The sequence below is a fragment of the Numenius arquata genome, chromosome 9 (genome assembly GCF_964106895.1).
Source record: "Numenius arquata chromosome 9, bNumArq3.hap1.1, whole genome shotgun sequence".
Lineage (NCBI taxonomy): Eukaryota > Metazoa > Chordata > Aves > Charadriiformes > Scolopacidae > Numenius > Numenius arquata.
Genome location: NC_133584.1, coordinates 60627450 through 60642454, shown reverse-complemented (window position 1 = coordinate 60642454; position 15005 = coordinate 60627450). Strand labels below are relative to the sequence as shown.

At 61.6% G+C, this 15005-nt stretch overlaps 1 protein-coding gene across 2 annotated transcripts in view; it reads left to right on the top strand.

The window, feature by feature from the left end:
• The first annotated feature begins 14826 nt into the window (after positions 1-14826).
• DNAJC27 (DnaJ heat shock protein family (Hsp40) member C27) overlaps positions 14827-15005 on the top strand; it is a 9281-nt gene continuing 9102 nt past the window's right edge. For both annotated transcript variants that reach the window (XM_074153628.1, XM_074153629.1), the window contains exon 1: positions 14827-14913. In XM_074153628.1, coding sequence (XP_074009729.1) covers positions 14827-14913 — 87 coding nt within the window. The remainder of the gene's footprint in view (positions 14914-15005) is intronic.

The window sequence follows — 15005 nt, the reverse complement described above, 5'->3', positions numbered from 1 at the left end:
GCAAATAAATCTTAATTAAATCACGCAAAAACCCCTTCATTAAACTTAATGTCCCGTGAAGGTCGCTCTCTTAACCCCAAGGGAAAACCAAGCGGCCCGAAGGCAGGGGATGTACCACCAGCCCAGCGTCGTCTTCCCTCCGGCCCCGCACCGAGCCAGAGACCTCTCCCAAATCTCCTGAGCCAAATCTCATTTACGCAGCCCGACGCCAGAGTCTGCCCCATTCCCGTTCCCCGATTCCCCTCCTTCAGCACCCGGCGGGTGAGCCCGGGAAAAAGGACAAAATCTCCCCGCTCCACGCTCGGAATGTCACTGAGCAGTACCCAAGTTGGCCCGGAGAGCCCCGTTCGTCCCATTTTCCATCCGCCCCGGGGGGAGTTGGGGGGGTGGGTGGGGAGACATCAGGGGTCGCTTGCACATCCCATCCTCCCCAAAAGCTTGCACATCCCATCCTCCCCAAAAGCCATTCCCGGGGGAAAGCCCAGAGCCAGGAGCACTGGCTGGGAGCTTCCCCGGGGGAAAGGCTCGCCCGGGTGCTCCTCCGAGCTTCTGCCACCCATTTAAAAGGTGGGAAAACCTGCATTAAAAATCCAGCTTCTGCGCCAGCCCGTCTTCATTTTCCTCCCCCCCCCCCCACCAGAGCCGGGGCAGATCCTGATGTAAATCAGAGCTGCAAAGCAAGCCAGCAAATCTCTCTTTAATCGTGTTTAAGAGAGACAAACACGCCGGGCACTGATTAAAACCCTGGCCCGATGTCCTCCTCGCGGCACGCTGTGCCAGCAACGGGGCGAGGACAGCACGGGGGGGGGGGGGACAGTGGCAGCCCCCCCAGCCGGGAGGGGGGCCGGGTCCAGCAATTCCCATCAGCGCGGTGCGAAGACGAGCGCTCAGAAAAGAGCGGCCACGAAAAGATGGGGGGGACCCCTGGTGGGGTGCATTAAACCTCCACCACCTTTAACGGGGGGAGGCGGAGCCGGGGAAGGGGCTGAATCCAAATTTGGAGCAACGTCCTGCCGTTAATTGATAATTCCTGACCTTCCTGAACGGTTCGGGCCGCGTGGCAGCGGCTCGTTGCCTTCCCCCCTCGTTAATCGCCGCTCCCCCAAGTCCCCTTCGGCTCAGAGCCCGCGTCTGCAAAGGGGGTGCTGTAAAAAGTGACAGCTCATGGGTGAGGGGAGTCGCTTTTGGGGGACATCACAGAAGACCCAGAGCTCCGAGGGCAGCGGGAGCCAGCCCCCGCGACGGGGAGACACGTCTCCCGACGCCGGCACGAAGGGACAGAGAAACGTTTCGAGGCAGCGACAGCAAAGGAAGAGCGGGGGCATCGGGGACCGGGGGGGATGCCAAGGCTGCCGCTGCCAGGACGTGCGTCTCATGAGGCTGAGCGGGACGGACAGGAGGATGCCGGAGAGGGAATCGCTCTCCCAGACGTCGCCCGGAGCCCTCGGAGCGGAGCCTTTTAGCTCAGCAATTAAATTCGCAGCTTCCCCCTGGCACGGCTCCACGCTCTCGCCTTGATGCAGCCGGGGCAGACACCGCAACCCTGGGGAGGGGGGGGAAGCAAAACACGCTGGGGTTCCCCCCAGCACATCCAGGGACCCCCCAAATGTGATCGGCTCCAGAAATGTGCTGCTCCCCAAATGTGATCTGCTCCTCTCCTATGAGGACAGGCTGAGAGAGTTGGGGGGGTTCAGCCTGGAGAAGACAAGGCTCCGCGGAGACCTTGGAGCCCCTTCCAGTCCCTCAAGGGGCTCCAGGAAAGCTGGGGAGGGACTCTGGATGAGGGAGGGGAGCCCTAGGAGGAGGGGGAAGGGTTTGACACTGAAAGAGGGGAGATGGAGATGAGATGTGGGGAAGAAGTTCTTTGGTGTGAGGGTGGTGAGAGCCTGGCCCAGGTTGCCCAGAGAAGCTGTGGCTGCCCCATCCCTGGAGGGCTTCAAGGCCAGGTTGGAGGGGGCTTGGAGCAACCTGGTGTGGTGGGAGGTGTCTCTGCCCAGGGCAGGGGGTGGCACTGGATGATCTTTAAGGTTGCTTCCCACCCAAACCATTCGATGATTCTACGAAACCGAACCCACGCGGGTGCCAGCATGTCTCAATCCCACCTGGATTTGCCCAAACGCGCTCCCTTCCCATTCTCCCCTCTCCTTCCCAAATGCCAGGAGGCATCAAATCCAGCTTTAACATCTCCTTGGTGAGCGGTGGGACATAAATCAGCCCCCCTGCCAGCTTAGACCATTCTCCCCTCCGTTACTTCCACTTTGCTGCCCAGCCGAGCCGGCCGTTCCGACACCGCAGCGCTTCAATAGCGGCCAGATTAATTAATATTTCACAGTGGTGATTAGGCTCGGGCATTAAGACCACACCACGCTGGGGGGGGTGGGGGGGTGGGGGAAACCACCCATTGAGGGCAGAGCCGTGCGCCGGGAGGTTGGCGTTACGTACCTGGCGGCGCCGATTGCAGGGGAGGAGAAGGGGAGTTAAGCGCATTAACGGGTGCCCGGGTTCATTATACGACATACGGCAGAGGGAAAGCTGGGGGGTTGGGAGAGGGAGGAAAGAGCTTAAATTGAAATAAATTCACTTAAACTCATCGTGGCTCCTTGACGTGATGACGCTCGCCGGGTGTCGCGTGGACGTGGTGCGTCTGGTCCGGACCACGTCGGCGGGGAAGCCACGATGGAGGCTGAAGATCCACCCAGCATCGGGACCAGCCTCCGAAAACAAGCTTAATTAAGAGCCGGGTTCGTTTTGCAGGGCGTTTGAAAGGTTTTTCCAGAAAAAAACAAAACAAAACACCAACAAATATGCAACCCCCCGGCCCTGTTCTGCACATTCAACAAAAAACACCACCAGCACAATAAGGACCTCGGTGAGATGCTGACCACACACGTTTCTGCGGGTTCCCATTTCCTCCAGATACGCCACCTCAGAGCCCACAGCCAGTTCCAGCTTTTGGCTGAAAAAAATCTCATTTACGGAGAGAGAAATGTGATGGGATCAGCCCAGGCTTTCTCTCCAGCCTCTCGGGGGTGAGGGGGAACGACCCCAGTTCCCCCCGGCAGAGCGACCTGCGACGGAGCTGCAGAGGGTTCAGCCGGGAGCGGAGAATCCCTGGAAGGGCATTTTCTCGTGCAATTAGTTACGGCGCAAGCAATTACCCGAGCCCTTAAAGCCATGGGACTCGATGAGGTTGGAGGTGAGCAATGCCAGCTCCCGCCCTGGCACAATCCCCTCCAGCCGTTACTCCAGGCGGAGGAGTCCCCACCATCACCGCAGGGGTCAAAATCCTGTCCGGATACTGGAAAAGCACCGGGGAAAAAAGCCCTGGACTCAACCATAGCCCTCGAGGTTTAACACAAACCCACAGGAAAGCCACGGCCGGGTGGCTCGGGAAAGCCAAACAGCCCCTTTTCCTCCAAGAGCACCGAATTAATTTAGTTGAAAAGCAGAGAAGGGGGAAAAACAAACAAACAAACAAACAAACAAAAGACCCAAAGACACCCCCCCCAAAAAAAAAACGCTTAATTGCATTTCACATCCCCCTGCTGAGCCATCCGGTCCCACCGAGCGCTATTTATTTAGCACAGAACCCATGGGCTCGTGCGGCTGCTGGCCGTGACTCAGTGGCAGCCCCAGCCGGCTGGCGGGGACCTCGCTGGCACCCACCACCCGACGCCGCCTCCTCCTCCCCGGGTAGCCGAAAAAAAGAATTACCAAACCACCTCATTTCCCCTGCTCCAGCTGCTGCTGCTGCTGGGAGAGAAAAAAAAAAAAAAAATTTAAAAAAAAAAAAAAATACAAAAAAAGGGAACCTTCTCTATTTCTGGTGTGGGAGGAGACAGCTCGTGCGGGTGATCGGAAAGCAAAGGGAAGGAGCGTGGAGGAACCAAACTGGGATGAGCCCCACGGCTGGGACACGGCTCCCAAAGGCTCGCTGCTGCCAAAACTCCGGGAGGGGGGGGACAACTCACAGCCCCCCCCATGGCAACGTTAACCCCATCCCGGCCCTGCTCTGCTCTCCCCACAGCCGTGCGCCCCCCTGTTTCCCGGAGTGTTTTCAGCCCGAGGAGCCCTCTCCGGTGTTGGCAGATATTCCTGAGTTAAAGCCGTGCCTCCCGGAGACGGCAGCGGAGCAGGAAGGTTGCCGGTGGCTCGGGAGACAAAGCACTGGGCTTCTCGTGTCACCGGAGCCACCGCAAAGCCCCCGAGAGCGGGGCGACCCTGCCGAAGGCTGATAGCAGCACCCCAGCTCCCGGGGGGGGTGAAATCCATCCTGGACCAGCTAATCCCCAAGCCTGGCTTGGGACAGCGAGGTCCTACCCGGATGGGGACACCACCAAGTGTACTGCACCCTTCTGTCCCGTCCACGGAGAAAAAAAACACCACCCCCAGACACCCATTTAATCCTTCCCCCCCCCAGGGCAAGAGATAGTTAAAAGAGAGATTAAAAAGATACCAATAATCCTGTGCATTCCTAATGCACCTTTCATCCGAAGTATCCCACAGAGCTTTCCAGCTCCTGGATGCTTTCCAGGACCACGAGCCGCCGCAATGCTCGGCCCCCAGCGCTACCGGGGAAGGGACCGGCCTGGCTTTTGTCCTCAAAGTCACATTCAGGTCCCCGGGAGATGCTCTGCCCTTCCCCACCTTATGGAAAAGGCGAGGATTTGGGAAGCGGGGGCTGCCCTAAGATCTAACGGAGGCGTTAAACTGGGGGTACACGGAGCTGTGGCCCCACGTGGCATTGCCATTGTGGGGCAGTACAGGCTGGCCACTGAGTCAGCATCCCAGGGGACAACCAGAGCACGTCACACCCCTCCGGCCACCTTATTAAAGTGACACCAGGAAGGGCTGGAGGGGCTCAGCTCTCCCCCAGGTTTGCAGAGGGGCTGGGGTCCCTTCCAGTTCCCCGGCAGAGAGGATGCTCCAGGCTGCCCCAAATTCCTCGGGTGGTAACAACAGCCCCCACCTCCCCCCCCCCCCCCCCCCTCAAAATTCCTGCTGGCCAGAGGCAGAAATCGCCAAAAGAAAACTCCCCAAAAACCAGCCCAAGCCCCAACGTGGAGGCAAAAGCCCTGAGCAAGGTGGGGGGAGCTCAGATGGAAAGGGCATCGGTGGCATTTGGGCATCAGGGACAGTTGTCCTGCTTCGGGAGCATCGCTGCCACCCCACGCCGGACAGACGGGTCCTGTGGTCAGAGGGGGACAGGGAACACCGTCGTGGGCTGGGGGGGGGGTGGTGCGGGGGGTACCGTGTCCCCCGGGGCACGCAGCAGCCGTCACCGCAGGCTGCCACAGCCGAGGAGGGGAGGGAAGCATCCCCCTCGTTTTGCGGGTGGAAAAATACCAGCTGGAAGACCTGAATGACTCAACGGAGGCCACGGAGGAGTCAGCACCGTGAGGAGGAGAGGAAAAGAACGGAACCCGCGCGTCCTGCCTCGGCTTCAGCCCCCCACCCCCCCTTCGGCCCCCTCAGGGAGAAACCCGCTCCCCAAACCCACCGTCTCCCCTCCTTTCCCGCAGGGGCTGCGTCCCAACGTATCTCCCGCCTGCGTGCACCCCAAAACCCTGCAATGAGCCCCAAAACCAGCACCCCATCACCCGGGGGGGGAACACGACACATCGGTACCCTGCCCACCCACCTCCCTCCTGCTACATCCCGCCGTCCACTCACCGCCAGCACCCCACAGAGAGGGGGTTCAGCCGGTGCCACCAAAGCCACCCCACAGCCCTCAGGGTGGGCTATGAGCCCCCGGGGTGGGCTACGAGCCCCTGGGGTGGGGGCTCCTCTGCTGCGTGGCGCTCGCCCTGCTGTGACAGCCCAGGGAAGGATGCTCGGGCAGCAGGCAGGGGAGGATTTAAGAGCCACCCAGTCACCCCCCCAGCCTTTCCCAAAAGCTCCCAGCAGCTTAGCGCGCCCGCTGCCCCCGGGCTGGGGGGGGGGGGGGGGACGACACGGCCAGCTGCTCCACCAGCTGCTCCCCATTACCAACGCAGCGTTACCCTGGGGGTGATGGACCCCATATGCCCACCCTGCACAGAGGGGGTGACAGCATGGGGGGCAACGGGGGGGACGGCAATCCCCCCAAAACACCCCGGGGTGCACAGGCCTATACGGGTCTGTCCTATGGCAGGGACCAGGCAGCTCCCCAGTATGTCCGAGGGGGGGTCATACATACAGCCAAGATCCCTCTTGATCCTGGGGGGGGGTGGGTGATACTTCATACTCCCCCCCATCCCCAAGTAGGGGCTGAAAAGCTGTATATAGCCCCCAAGACTTCCCCACCCCAAGGACTGGGTGATCCCCCCACAATATAGGGGTCATCGGTCCTATGGAGGAGCAAGGTCCTCCCAGCTCTGGGGGGCAGATGACCCCAGGAACGCTGGGGGGGGGGGGAAGTTAACGGACTGTAGTCCCCCAGGAAGGGGGCAATGTCCCCGTGATAGAGGGGGCGTTTGCAGCCCTATATGGGATGCGGTGTGTGTCCCAGACCCAAAGAGGGGACACTCTCCAAAAACTGGGAGGTTGCACAGCTCTATATAGGACCAAGGTCCCCCCCAAACCCAAAGAGGGGTCACCCCAGTAGCTAGGGAGATGCATGGCTCTATATAGGACCAAAGTCCCCCCCAAACCCAAAGAGGGGATGATCCCTGGTAACTTAGGGGGTGCACTGCCCTGCAAAAGACCAAGGTCCCCTTAAACCCAAAACCGGGACGCTCTCCAAAAACTGGGGGGATGTACAGCTCTATATAGGACCAAGGTCCCCCCTACCCCAAAGAGGGGATACCCCGCGGTAAATGGGGGGTGCACAGCTCTATATAGGATAGAGGTCCCCCCCTACCCCAAAGAGGGGTCACCCTTCGGTAAACGGGGGGTGCACAGCTCTATATGGGATAGAGGTCCGCCCCCACCCCAAAGAGGGGATACCCCCCCAAGTGAGTGGGGGGCGCACAGCCCTACAAAGCACGAGGTCCCCCGACCTTGGAAGGGGTGAGCCCCTACCCGGCCCCGGGGGATGCACAGCCCTGCCCCGGGGCGGGGAGGAGCCCGGGTCTCCGGGAAGCGGGGGGCACCGCCGCGGTACCGGCCCAGGCCCGGCGTTCGTCCCCCTCCGTGTGTCCCCCCCCCCGCGGGCACTCACCGTACATGGCCGCCTCCGCCGCCCCGGCGTGGCTCGGCCCGGCTCGGCTGCAGGCGGCGGTGCCCGGCCCGGCTCTGCCCCACCGAGCGGCGCCGGCCGGGGGCGGCACCGGGAGAAGGGAAGGGGGGGGCGGGGGCGGGGCGGCACCGCAACGGCGGCTCCTCCCGCCGGCACGGCCGCAGCGCCCGCCCGCGGCACGGCCCGGTACGGCGGGGACATCCCTCCGTGTCCCCCGGACCAGCGCCGCGTCCCGCTCCACGGACCGGCGCAGCATCCCGCCCCGCATCCCGACACACAGACCATCGCCGCATCCTGCCCCACGGACCCCCGCTGCCTCCCACCCCACGGACCCCCATCGCATCCCACCCAGCATCCCGCCCCACGGACCCTCGCTGCATCCCAACCCAAGGACCAGCGCTGCATCCTGACCCACATCCCACCCCACAGACCCTCGCTGCATCCCAACCCAAGGAGCAGCACTGCATCCTGACCCACATCCCACCCCACGGACGCCCGCTGCATCCCGCCCCATGGACCCCTGCTGCATTCCACCCCACAGACCCCCACCACATCCCGCCCAGCATCCCACCCCACAGGCCACATCCCGACCCACATCCCACCCCACGGACCCCCGCTGCGTCCCACCCCACGGACCCCCATCGCATCCCACCCAGCATCCCGCCCCATAGACCCTCGCTGCATCCCAACCCAAGGACCAGTGCTGCATCCTGACCCACATCCCATGCCACGGACCCTCGCTGCATCTCACCGCACAGACCACCATGCATCCCGGCCAGCATCCCACCCCACAGGCCACATCCCAACCCACATCCCACCCCACGGACCCTCGCTGCATCCCAACCCAAGGACCAGCGCTGCATCCTGACCCACATCCCACCCCACGGATCCCCGCTGCATTCCACCCCACAGACCCCCACCACATCCCGCCCCACATTCTGCCCCATGGACCCCTGCTGCATCCCGCCCCATGGACCCCCACCGCATCCCGACCTGTATCCCATTTCATGGACCACTGCTGCATCCCTACCCACATCCTGTCCCACGCTGCATCCACCCCACATGCCCCGCAGCACCCACCCCTCAGGATACCCCTCTGCACACCCCAGAGGACCCTGCCCAGCGTTTGCCCCACACCCTGCATCAGGCTGGGGGAAGAGTGGCTGGAGCTGCCCCATGGAAAAGGCCCTGGGAATCTTGGTCGACAGTCGGCTGGATATGAGCCCTCAGTGTGCCCGGGTGGCCAAGAAGGCCACCAGCATCCTGGTCTGTACCAGCCATAGTGTGGCCAGCAGGACTGGGCAGTGATTGTCCTCCTGGACTGCGCACTGGTGAGGCCCCACCTCAAGTCCTGGTTCCAGTTTTGGGCCCCTCACACCAAAAAAGACTTTGAGATGCTGGAGCGTGTCCAGGGAAGGGCAACGGAGCTGGTGAGGGGTCTGGAGACCAAGTCTTGTGAAGAGTATCTGAGGGAGGTGGGGGTGTTCAGCCTGGAGAAAAGAAGGCTGAGGGGAGACCTTCTCACTCTCTACAACTCCCTGAAAGGAGGGTGTAGCCAGGGGGGGTCGGTCTCTTCTCCCAAGGAACAGGCCATGGGACAAGAAGAAATGGCCTCAAGTTGCACCAGGGGAGGTTTAGGATGGATATTGGGGAAAAATTCTTCCTGGAAAGGGTTGTCAAGCCTTGGAAGAGGCTGCCCAGGGCAGTGGTGGAGTCCCCATCCCTGGAGGGATTTCAAAGCCGGGCAGACGTGGTGCTGAGGGCCATGGGTCAGTGGTGGGTTTGTCAGTGTTGGGTTGATGGTTGGACTCGATGGTCTGAAAGGTCCCTCCCAACCTGGACAATTCCATGATTCTATGATTTGGGATCTGCCAGCAAGCTGGGGTCTCCTCAGTTCCCCCCATAATACACCAGTGAGTCCCCGAGCATCCCTCCTCCATGGGTCAGACAGCCCCACGCCCCATCTGAGGACCCCAGACCTTCCTTTGAGAGCTCGCAGTGCCCCATGCTCACTATTCCCATCGCTCCTCCTGGGAATAAGCACCTCCAGAGCGTTACACCCAGACACCTTCCCCCATGGGGAGCAGATACCATGTGTGCTCCCCACTGCCAACCCCACAGAGCACCGGCCCCTGGCCTCTGTGGCCACCTGAGTGGCAACAATGACTACCATGGTCTTTCCCTGCACCAGGCTCCCGAAATCTGGAGGGGTGCTGCTGCTGGCAGCGAGGGGTGCAGGGAGACAGCGCAGGGAATGCAGACACATCCAGGTTGGCTCGGCTGCTTCTAGAAAGTCCTGGAGAGTGAGACTGGGGGGGCTCAGACCCCCCTGGGGGGACAGGGATGGCAGGGAAAGGGCTGAGAGCGGGGGCGACAACCCAGTGCGTGGAGGCGATGGTGATGCCACCTCGGTCACTGCCGCAGCCCACAGTCTTTGGGGTCCACTGGAGGATGAGCTAGAGGAGAGGTGACATGTCCCCAGGGCACAGGAGCACCAGGGAAGCCCTGGTTTCAGGGCACGGGGCCGCAGAAGGGCACAAAGAAAGGTATAGCGTGGTACAGCATGGCTTTTTCCCACCATTTGGACCTGTTCCGCCTCTTTTCCCAGCTGGCCAGGCCAGCATAGAGGACTTTGTGTCCTGAGGTCACCCCATACCACCCACTTCCACCTCACAGCCACCACGTGTCCCACTCATGGCGAGACTGACCCATCTGCAAAGCCTAAGCACTCCTTGTGACCTCCTTGTCAAAAGCACGAGTGACCCAGTGAAGGAAAAATGCTGCCCTGGGCCTTGGCTGGGGGACAAGGCTCGAGGTGACAGGGCACCCTGGCCAAGGAGGACCAGGTCACCAGGGAGGTGGTGGCACCGGGCTGCCGCAGGTCCCCCCCCCTCCCTGAGCCTTTTGCTGCCTCTCTTCCCACATGGCAAAGCCCCCCCGGGTTGGATCATCTAATTAGGCAATAGCTGGTGCCTCACAATCCTCCTCGCAGGGAAATTAGGTTTTAATTAAAACATTTTGGGAGTTAATCTGTGTTGCCAAGTCCCCGGGTGATGGAGGAGCCGCACGAAGAGCCGTGTTCCCAGGAGACTGGGGGGCATGGCAGCAGTCACAGACCAAGGGATGGGGACTCCTGAGCGCCCCTGGTCAGGCCCAGCCCCAGAAGCAGTCTCAGAGTCATTTTTATTGTCAATTAAAAGCCTCAGAGCAAAACCTGATGATGAGGGAAGAGCCTGAAGCAGAGGAAGCGAACTCCCCCCAGCCCAGGGACCCTCGTCCCTTTGCTCACGGGGATTTGCGAGGCCATCGGGTTGCCATGAAGGGCCACGGTGGCCATCAGGATGGTGCTGCGGGGTGGCCAAGGAAACAAGTCCCTCACGGCCACTTTGTGGACCTGGGGACAGCCCCCACTGAGCCGCCAGCACCAAACCCCACCACCACGAGCAAGCCCCGAGGCCCCCAGAGCCTACACCCAAAACACATAGGGCTGGTTTGAACCCCAGAAGTTGGCCCCACTGGAAAAGCCCGGCAGTCTCTGCCCTCAAAGAACAAGGATGGACAGGAGCATCCCTGCCCAGGGTCGGGATGGATTTAAGGAGGTTGGGACGGGGGTCAAGGCCACCTCTGGTACGTGGCTCCTCCTGATTCATAGTCTCATAGAATGGTTTGGGTGGGAAGCGACCTTAAAGATCATCCAGTGCCATCCCCTGCCCTGGGCAGGGACACCTCCCACCAGACCAGGTTGCTCCAAGCCCCCTCCAACCTGGCCTTGAACCCCTCCAGGGATGGGGCAGCCACAGCTTCTCTGGGCAACCTGGGCCAGGCTCTCACCACCCTCACAGCAAAGAACTTCTTCCCCACAGCTCATCTCCATCTCCCCTCTTTCAGTGTCAAACCCTTCCCCCTTGTCCTAGGGCTCCCCTCCCTCATCCAGAGTCCCTCCCCAGCTTTCCTGGAGCCCCTTGAGGGACTGGAAGGGGCTCCAAGGTCTCCCCGGAGCCTTCTCTTCTCCAGGCTGAACCCCCCCAACTCTCTCAGCTTGTCCTCCCAGCAGAGGGGCTCCAGCCCTCCCAGCATCTCCGTGGCCTCCTGTGGCCCCGCTCCAACAGCTCCATGTCTCTCCTGTGCTGAGGCCCCAGAGCTGGAGGCAGCACTGGGGGGGGTCTCCCCAGAGCGGAGCAGAGGGGCAGAATCCCCCCCCTCTCCCTGCTGGCCACGCTGCTGGGGATGCAGCCCACGAGGCAGGGGGCTTTCTGGGCTGTGAGTGCACGTTGCCAGCCCATGACCAGCATTCCCCCCCGCCCCCAACACCCCCACCATTCTCCACCCAGCCTGTATTTGTGCCTGGGATTGCCGTGTCCCGGGTGCAGGACCTTGCATGGTGTGGAGAAGGGTTAATCCCTGCCCGCTGGCCGCCAGCGCTGCCCCTCAGCCCCTACCTGTCATCGCCACAACGGGGACCCCAACACGCTCCAGCTTTGCCCAGAGGGCTCCAAGTGCGTCTCTCCAGCAGGGCACGGTCCCCCTCACCCCTCCAGCCGGCAAGCGGGGACGCCGAATCTCTTGGGGACCTGGGATGCTCTCAGGACACCCGGCCACGTCCTCGCCCAGGGCTCAGAAAGGCTGTTCAGAGCTCAGCATGGAGGGCAGGGTGGGCGTATGGGGCACCAAGACGGATGGCTGTGTCCCGAGCCCTGGGATCCCTCTCCGGGATGGCTCAGAGGGAGGTGGCTGGCGGCCACTGGGGGAAGGCAGCAACCAGGAGGCAGCCGGAGCTGTGACAGTCATGCCAGGAGGGTGACCAGGAGCTGCTTGACCCGGGCACCTCCTTTGTCAGACAGGTCCATCCCTGGTCTGTCTGCTCCCTCCTTCCCTGCATCCCCCCTGCTCTCTCGCGGCTGTTTCCATGGCCACGGAGCTGCTGTGACAACTGCAGTGGGGTCTCCGGTATCGAGCCCTGCATCCCTTCCCCGGCCACAATCCTAGGGGCGACCCGCATCCCGAGCCCAGGGGCCACCACCCCATGGCTGCTACACTCGCCACGTCGCCTGCACGACGCCCGGGGACGGGCTCTGATGGTTCCCACATGCAACGATCCACCTCTCGCAGCTCTCTGCATGTCTCCATAGAATCACAGAATAGTTTGGGTGGGAAGGGACCTTAGAGACCATCCACTGCCACCCCCCTGCCCTGGGCAGGGACACCTCCCACCACACCAGCTTGCTCCAAGCCCCATCCAACCTGGCCTTGAACCCCTCCAGGGATGGGGCAGCCACAGCTTCTCTGGGCAACCTGGGCCAGGCTCTCACCACCCTCACACCAAAGAACTTCTTCCCCACATCTCAGCTCCATCTCCCCTCTGTCAGTGTCAAACCCTTCCCCCTCCTCCTAGGGCTCTCCTCCCTCATGAAAAGTCCTTCCCCAGCTTTCCTGGAGCCCCTTGAGGGACTGGAAGGGGCTCCAAGGTCTCCCCAGAGAAGGGGAGAAAAGCAGGGCTGGCGCTGTGTCACACAGTTTTTCCAAGGGCAGAACACAGAAAGGACGCGGAGGCGGGATGTGATGAGGAGTAAAGAAGCCCAAAATGCTCCTTCTGCAAAGCAGCAATTAAAAAGGAAGGTCCCATCAGGGAATCCGGGAGAACCCAAGCCTGGATGGCTGGTCCAAGTCGCTTGTCTGGAGAAGCAGCCATGCCCTGCTTCCCGCCTGATGTCCACCGTCGTGTCACCCTTTGCACACTCAGATATTAATTCCACCCCCGTATGAGTGAATTACTGGATTTAGTGACATGATGACCTGGATAATTGCACTACTGATCTGTATTTATCACTGTGCCGTTATTTAGAGATAAATTGTTTATCCCTAAAGCTGCTGGTCTGGTGTCTGGTACCCCATCCCCAACCTATATATATTCCCCAACCTGCTGGAAGCCCTCACGCTGGCCAAACTTGGCCAAGAAGTTGCCACGGTGCTAAGCCATCCCCCTCCGTCCTCCTGTCCCTGCACGGGGGGGAGGGAAGAAGGGGAGGGCTCCGTTCCTCCCAAGCCGGAGGGAACCCCACAGGGGGCTTTACATCTGGCAGCAAAACAAGGAGAGAAAAAATAATAACCTTTTTTCTTTCTCCTCTTTTTGAAACTAGACAGGCTCGGCCCGGGATGAAATGCCCAAAGAAAACCTCAATCTCACTTCTTTCATGGCGCTGGGATCGGGGCCAGGCAGCACTTGGCTCCTGCGCTGGGAATTCTAAGCCCGTTCCTACGCTGCTACTGAGCTCGGGAAGGGGGACAATGCCCCGGGCCAAGGCGAGGAGCTGCCCAGAGATGTTCCCACCATCTGAAGAAGGAAGGGCTGAACTCACCCAAACCAGCTGCCCAGAGGGATTTGAGAGAAACAAGACGAGCAGAAAGGTCTGCACAGGGATGCGGAGGACCAGGGAAGGAAGGGTTAAAGGAATCCGCTTCGACTGGCACGGAGAGGTGTGCCTGGTGTCAGCAAAGGGCCAGACAGCGGGAAGATGAAGAACGGACCGAAGATAAGAAAGAAGAACATAGCTGAAGATGAGGTGACGTGAAGATGAAGAACAGAGCCAGAGCCACGAAACGCCCGGAGATGGATAATGGCAGGAGGCTTGTGGCAGAGATTTATGAGAGCAGATAATGAGGCAGAAGATCCCAAACAGCCCATAACAGACCCAGCAGAAAGCAGCTTCTCGTGGCCAGCCAGGAGGGAGCCAGAAGACAGAGGGGACAAGTCGGTACGACAAGGGGTGATGGTTTCCAACTGAAAGGGGGGAGATTTAGACTAGATAGAAGGAAGAAGTTCTTTGCTGTGAGGGTGGTGAGAGCCTGGCCCAGGTTGCCCAGAGAAGCTGTGGCTGCCCCATCCCTGGAGGGGTTCAAGGCCAGGTTGGAGGGGGCTTGGAGCAACCTGGTGTGGTGGGAGGTGTCCCTGTCCAGGGCAGGGGGTGGCACTGGGGGGGCTTTAAGGTCCCTTCCCACCCAAACCATCCTGTGAAGATGTCCTTGCCATCTGCCACAGGCAGTACAGTGCAGGCAGGGCAGTACAGGCGGCACAGGCGGTACAGGCAGTACAGGCGGTACAGGCAGGGCAGTACAGGCAGTGCAGGCAGTACAGGTGGTACATGTAGGCAGTCACAGGCAGGGCAGGCAGTACAGGCGGTACAGGCAGTTACAGGCAGTGCAGGCAGGGCGGTACAGGCAGTTACAGGCAGTGCAGTACAGGCGATACAGGCAGTTACAGGCGGTACAGGCAGTTACAGGCAGTGCAGTACAGGCGGTACAGGCAGTTACAGGCGGTACAGGCAGGGCGGTACAGGCGGTACAGGCAGTTACAGGCGGTACAGGCAGGGCGGTACAGGCGGTACAGACAGTACCCGCCCCGGCCCCGCCCCCGGCCCCGCCCCCGCCCCCGGCCCCGCCCCCGGCCCCGCCCCCGGCCCCGCCCCCGGCCCCGCCCCCGGCCGGTCGGTAGCGGTTCCCCGCAGGGGGGCGCGCGCCGCCGCTCTCGCCAAATCTCGCGAGACGTTCGGGCCGGGGGCGGAAGTCTCGCGTGAGCGGCGGCGCAGGGCGGCGAGGCGGCCCCGGGCCCCCCGCGCTTCCTCCCGCCGCCTCAACCGGGCCCAGCCCGGCCCGCGCCTCCCTGGCCCGCCATGGAGGCGAATCCGCCGAAGCGGAAGGAGACGCGCAAGTCGCTGCGAATTAAAGTCATCTCCATGGGCAACGCGGAGGTGGGCAAGGTGAGGCGCTGCCATTGGCGGGCAGGCGGTGGCGGGCAGGACATTTAGCCAATAGGGAGCCGGGGGTAGGCGGCTACCCTACTGGCGAGGCC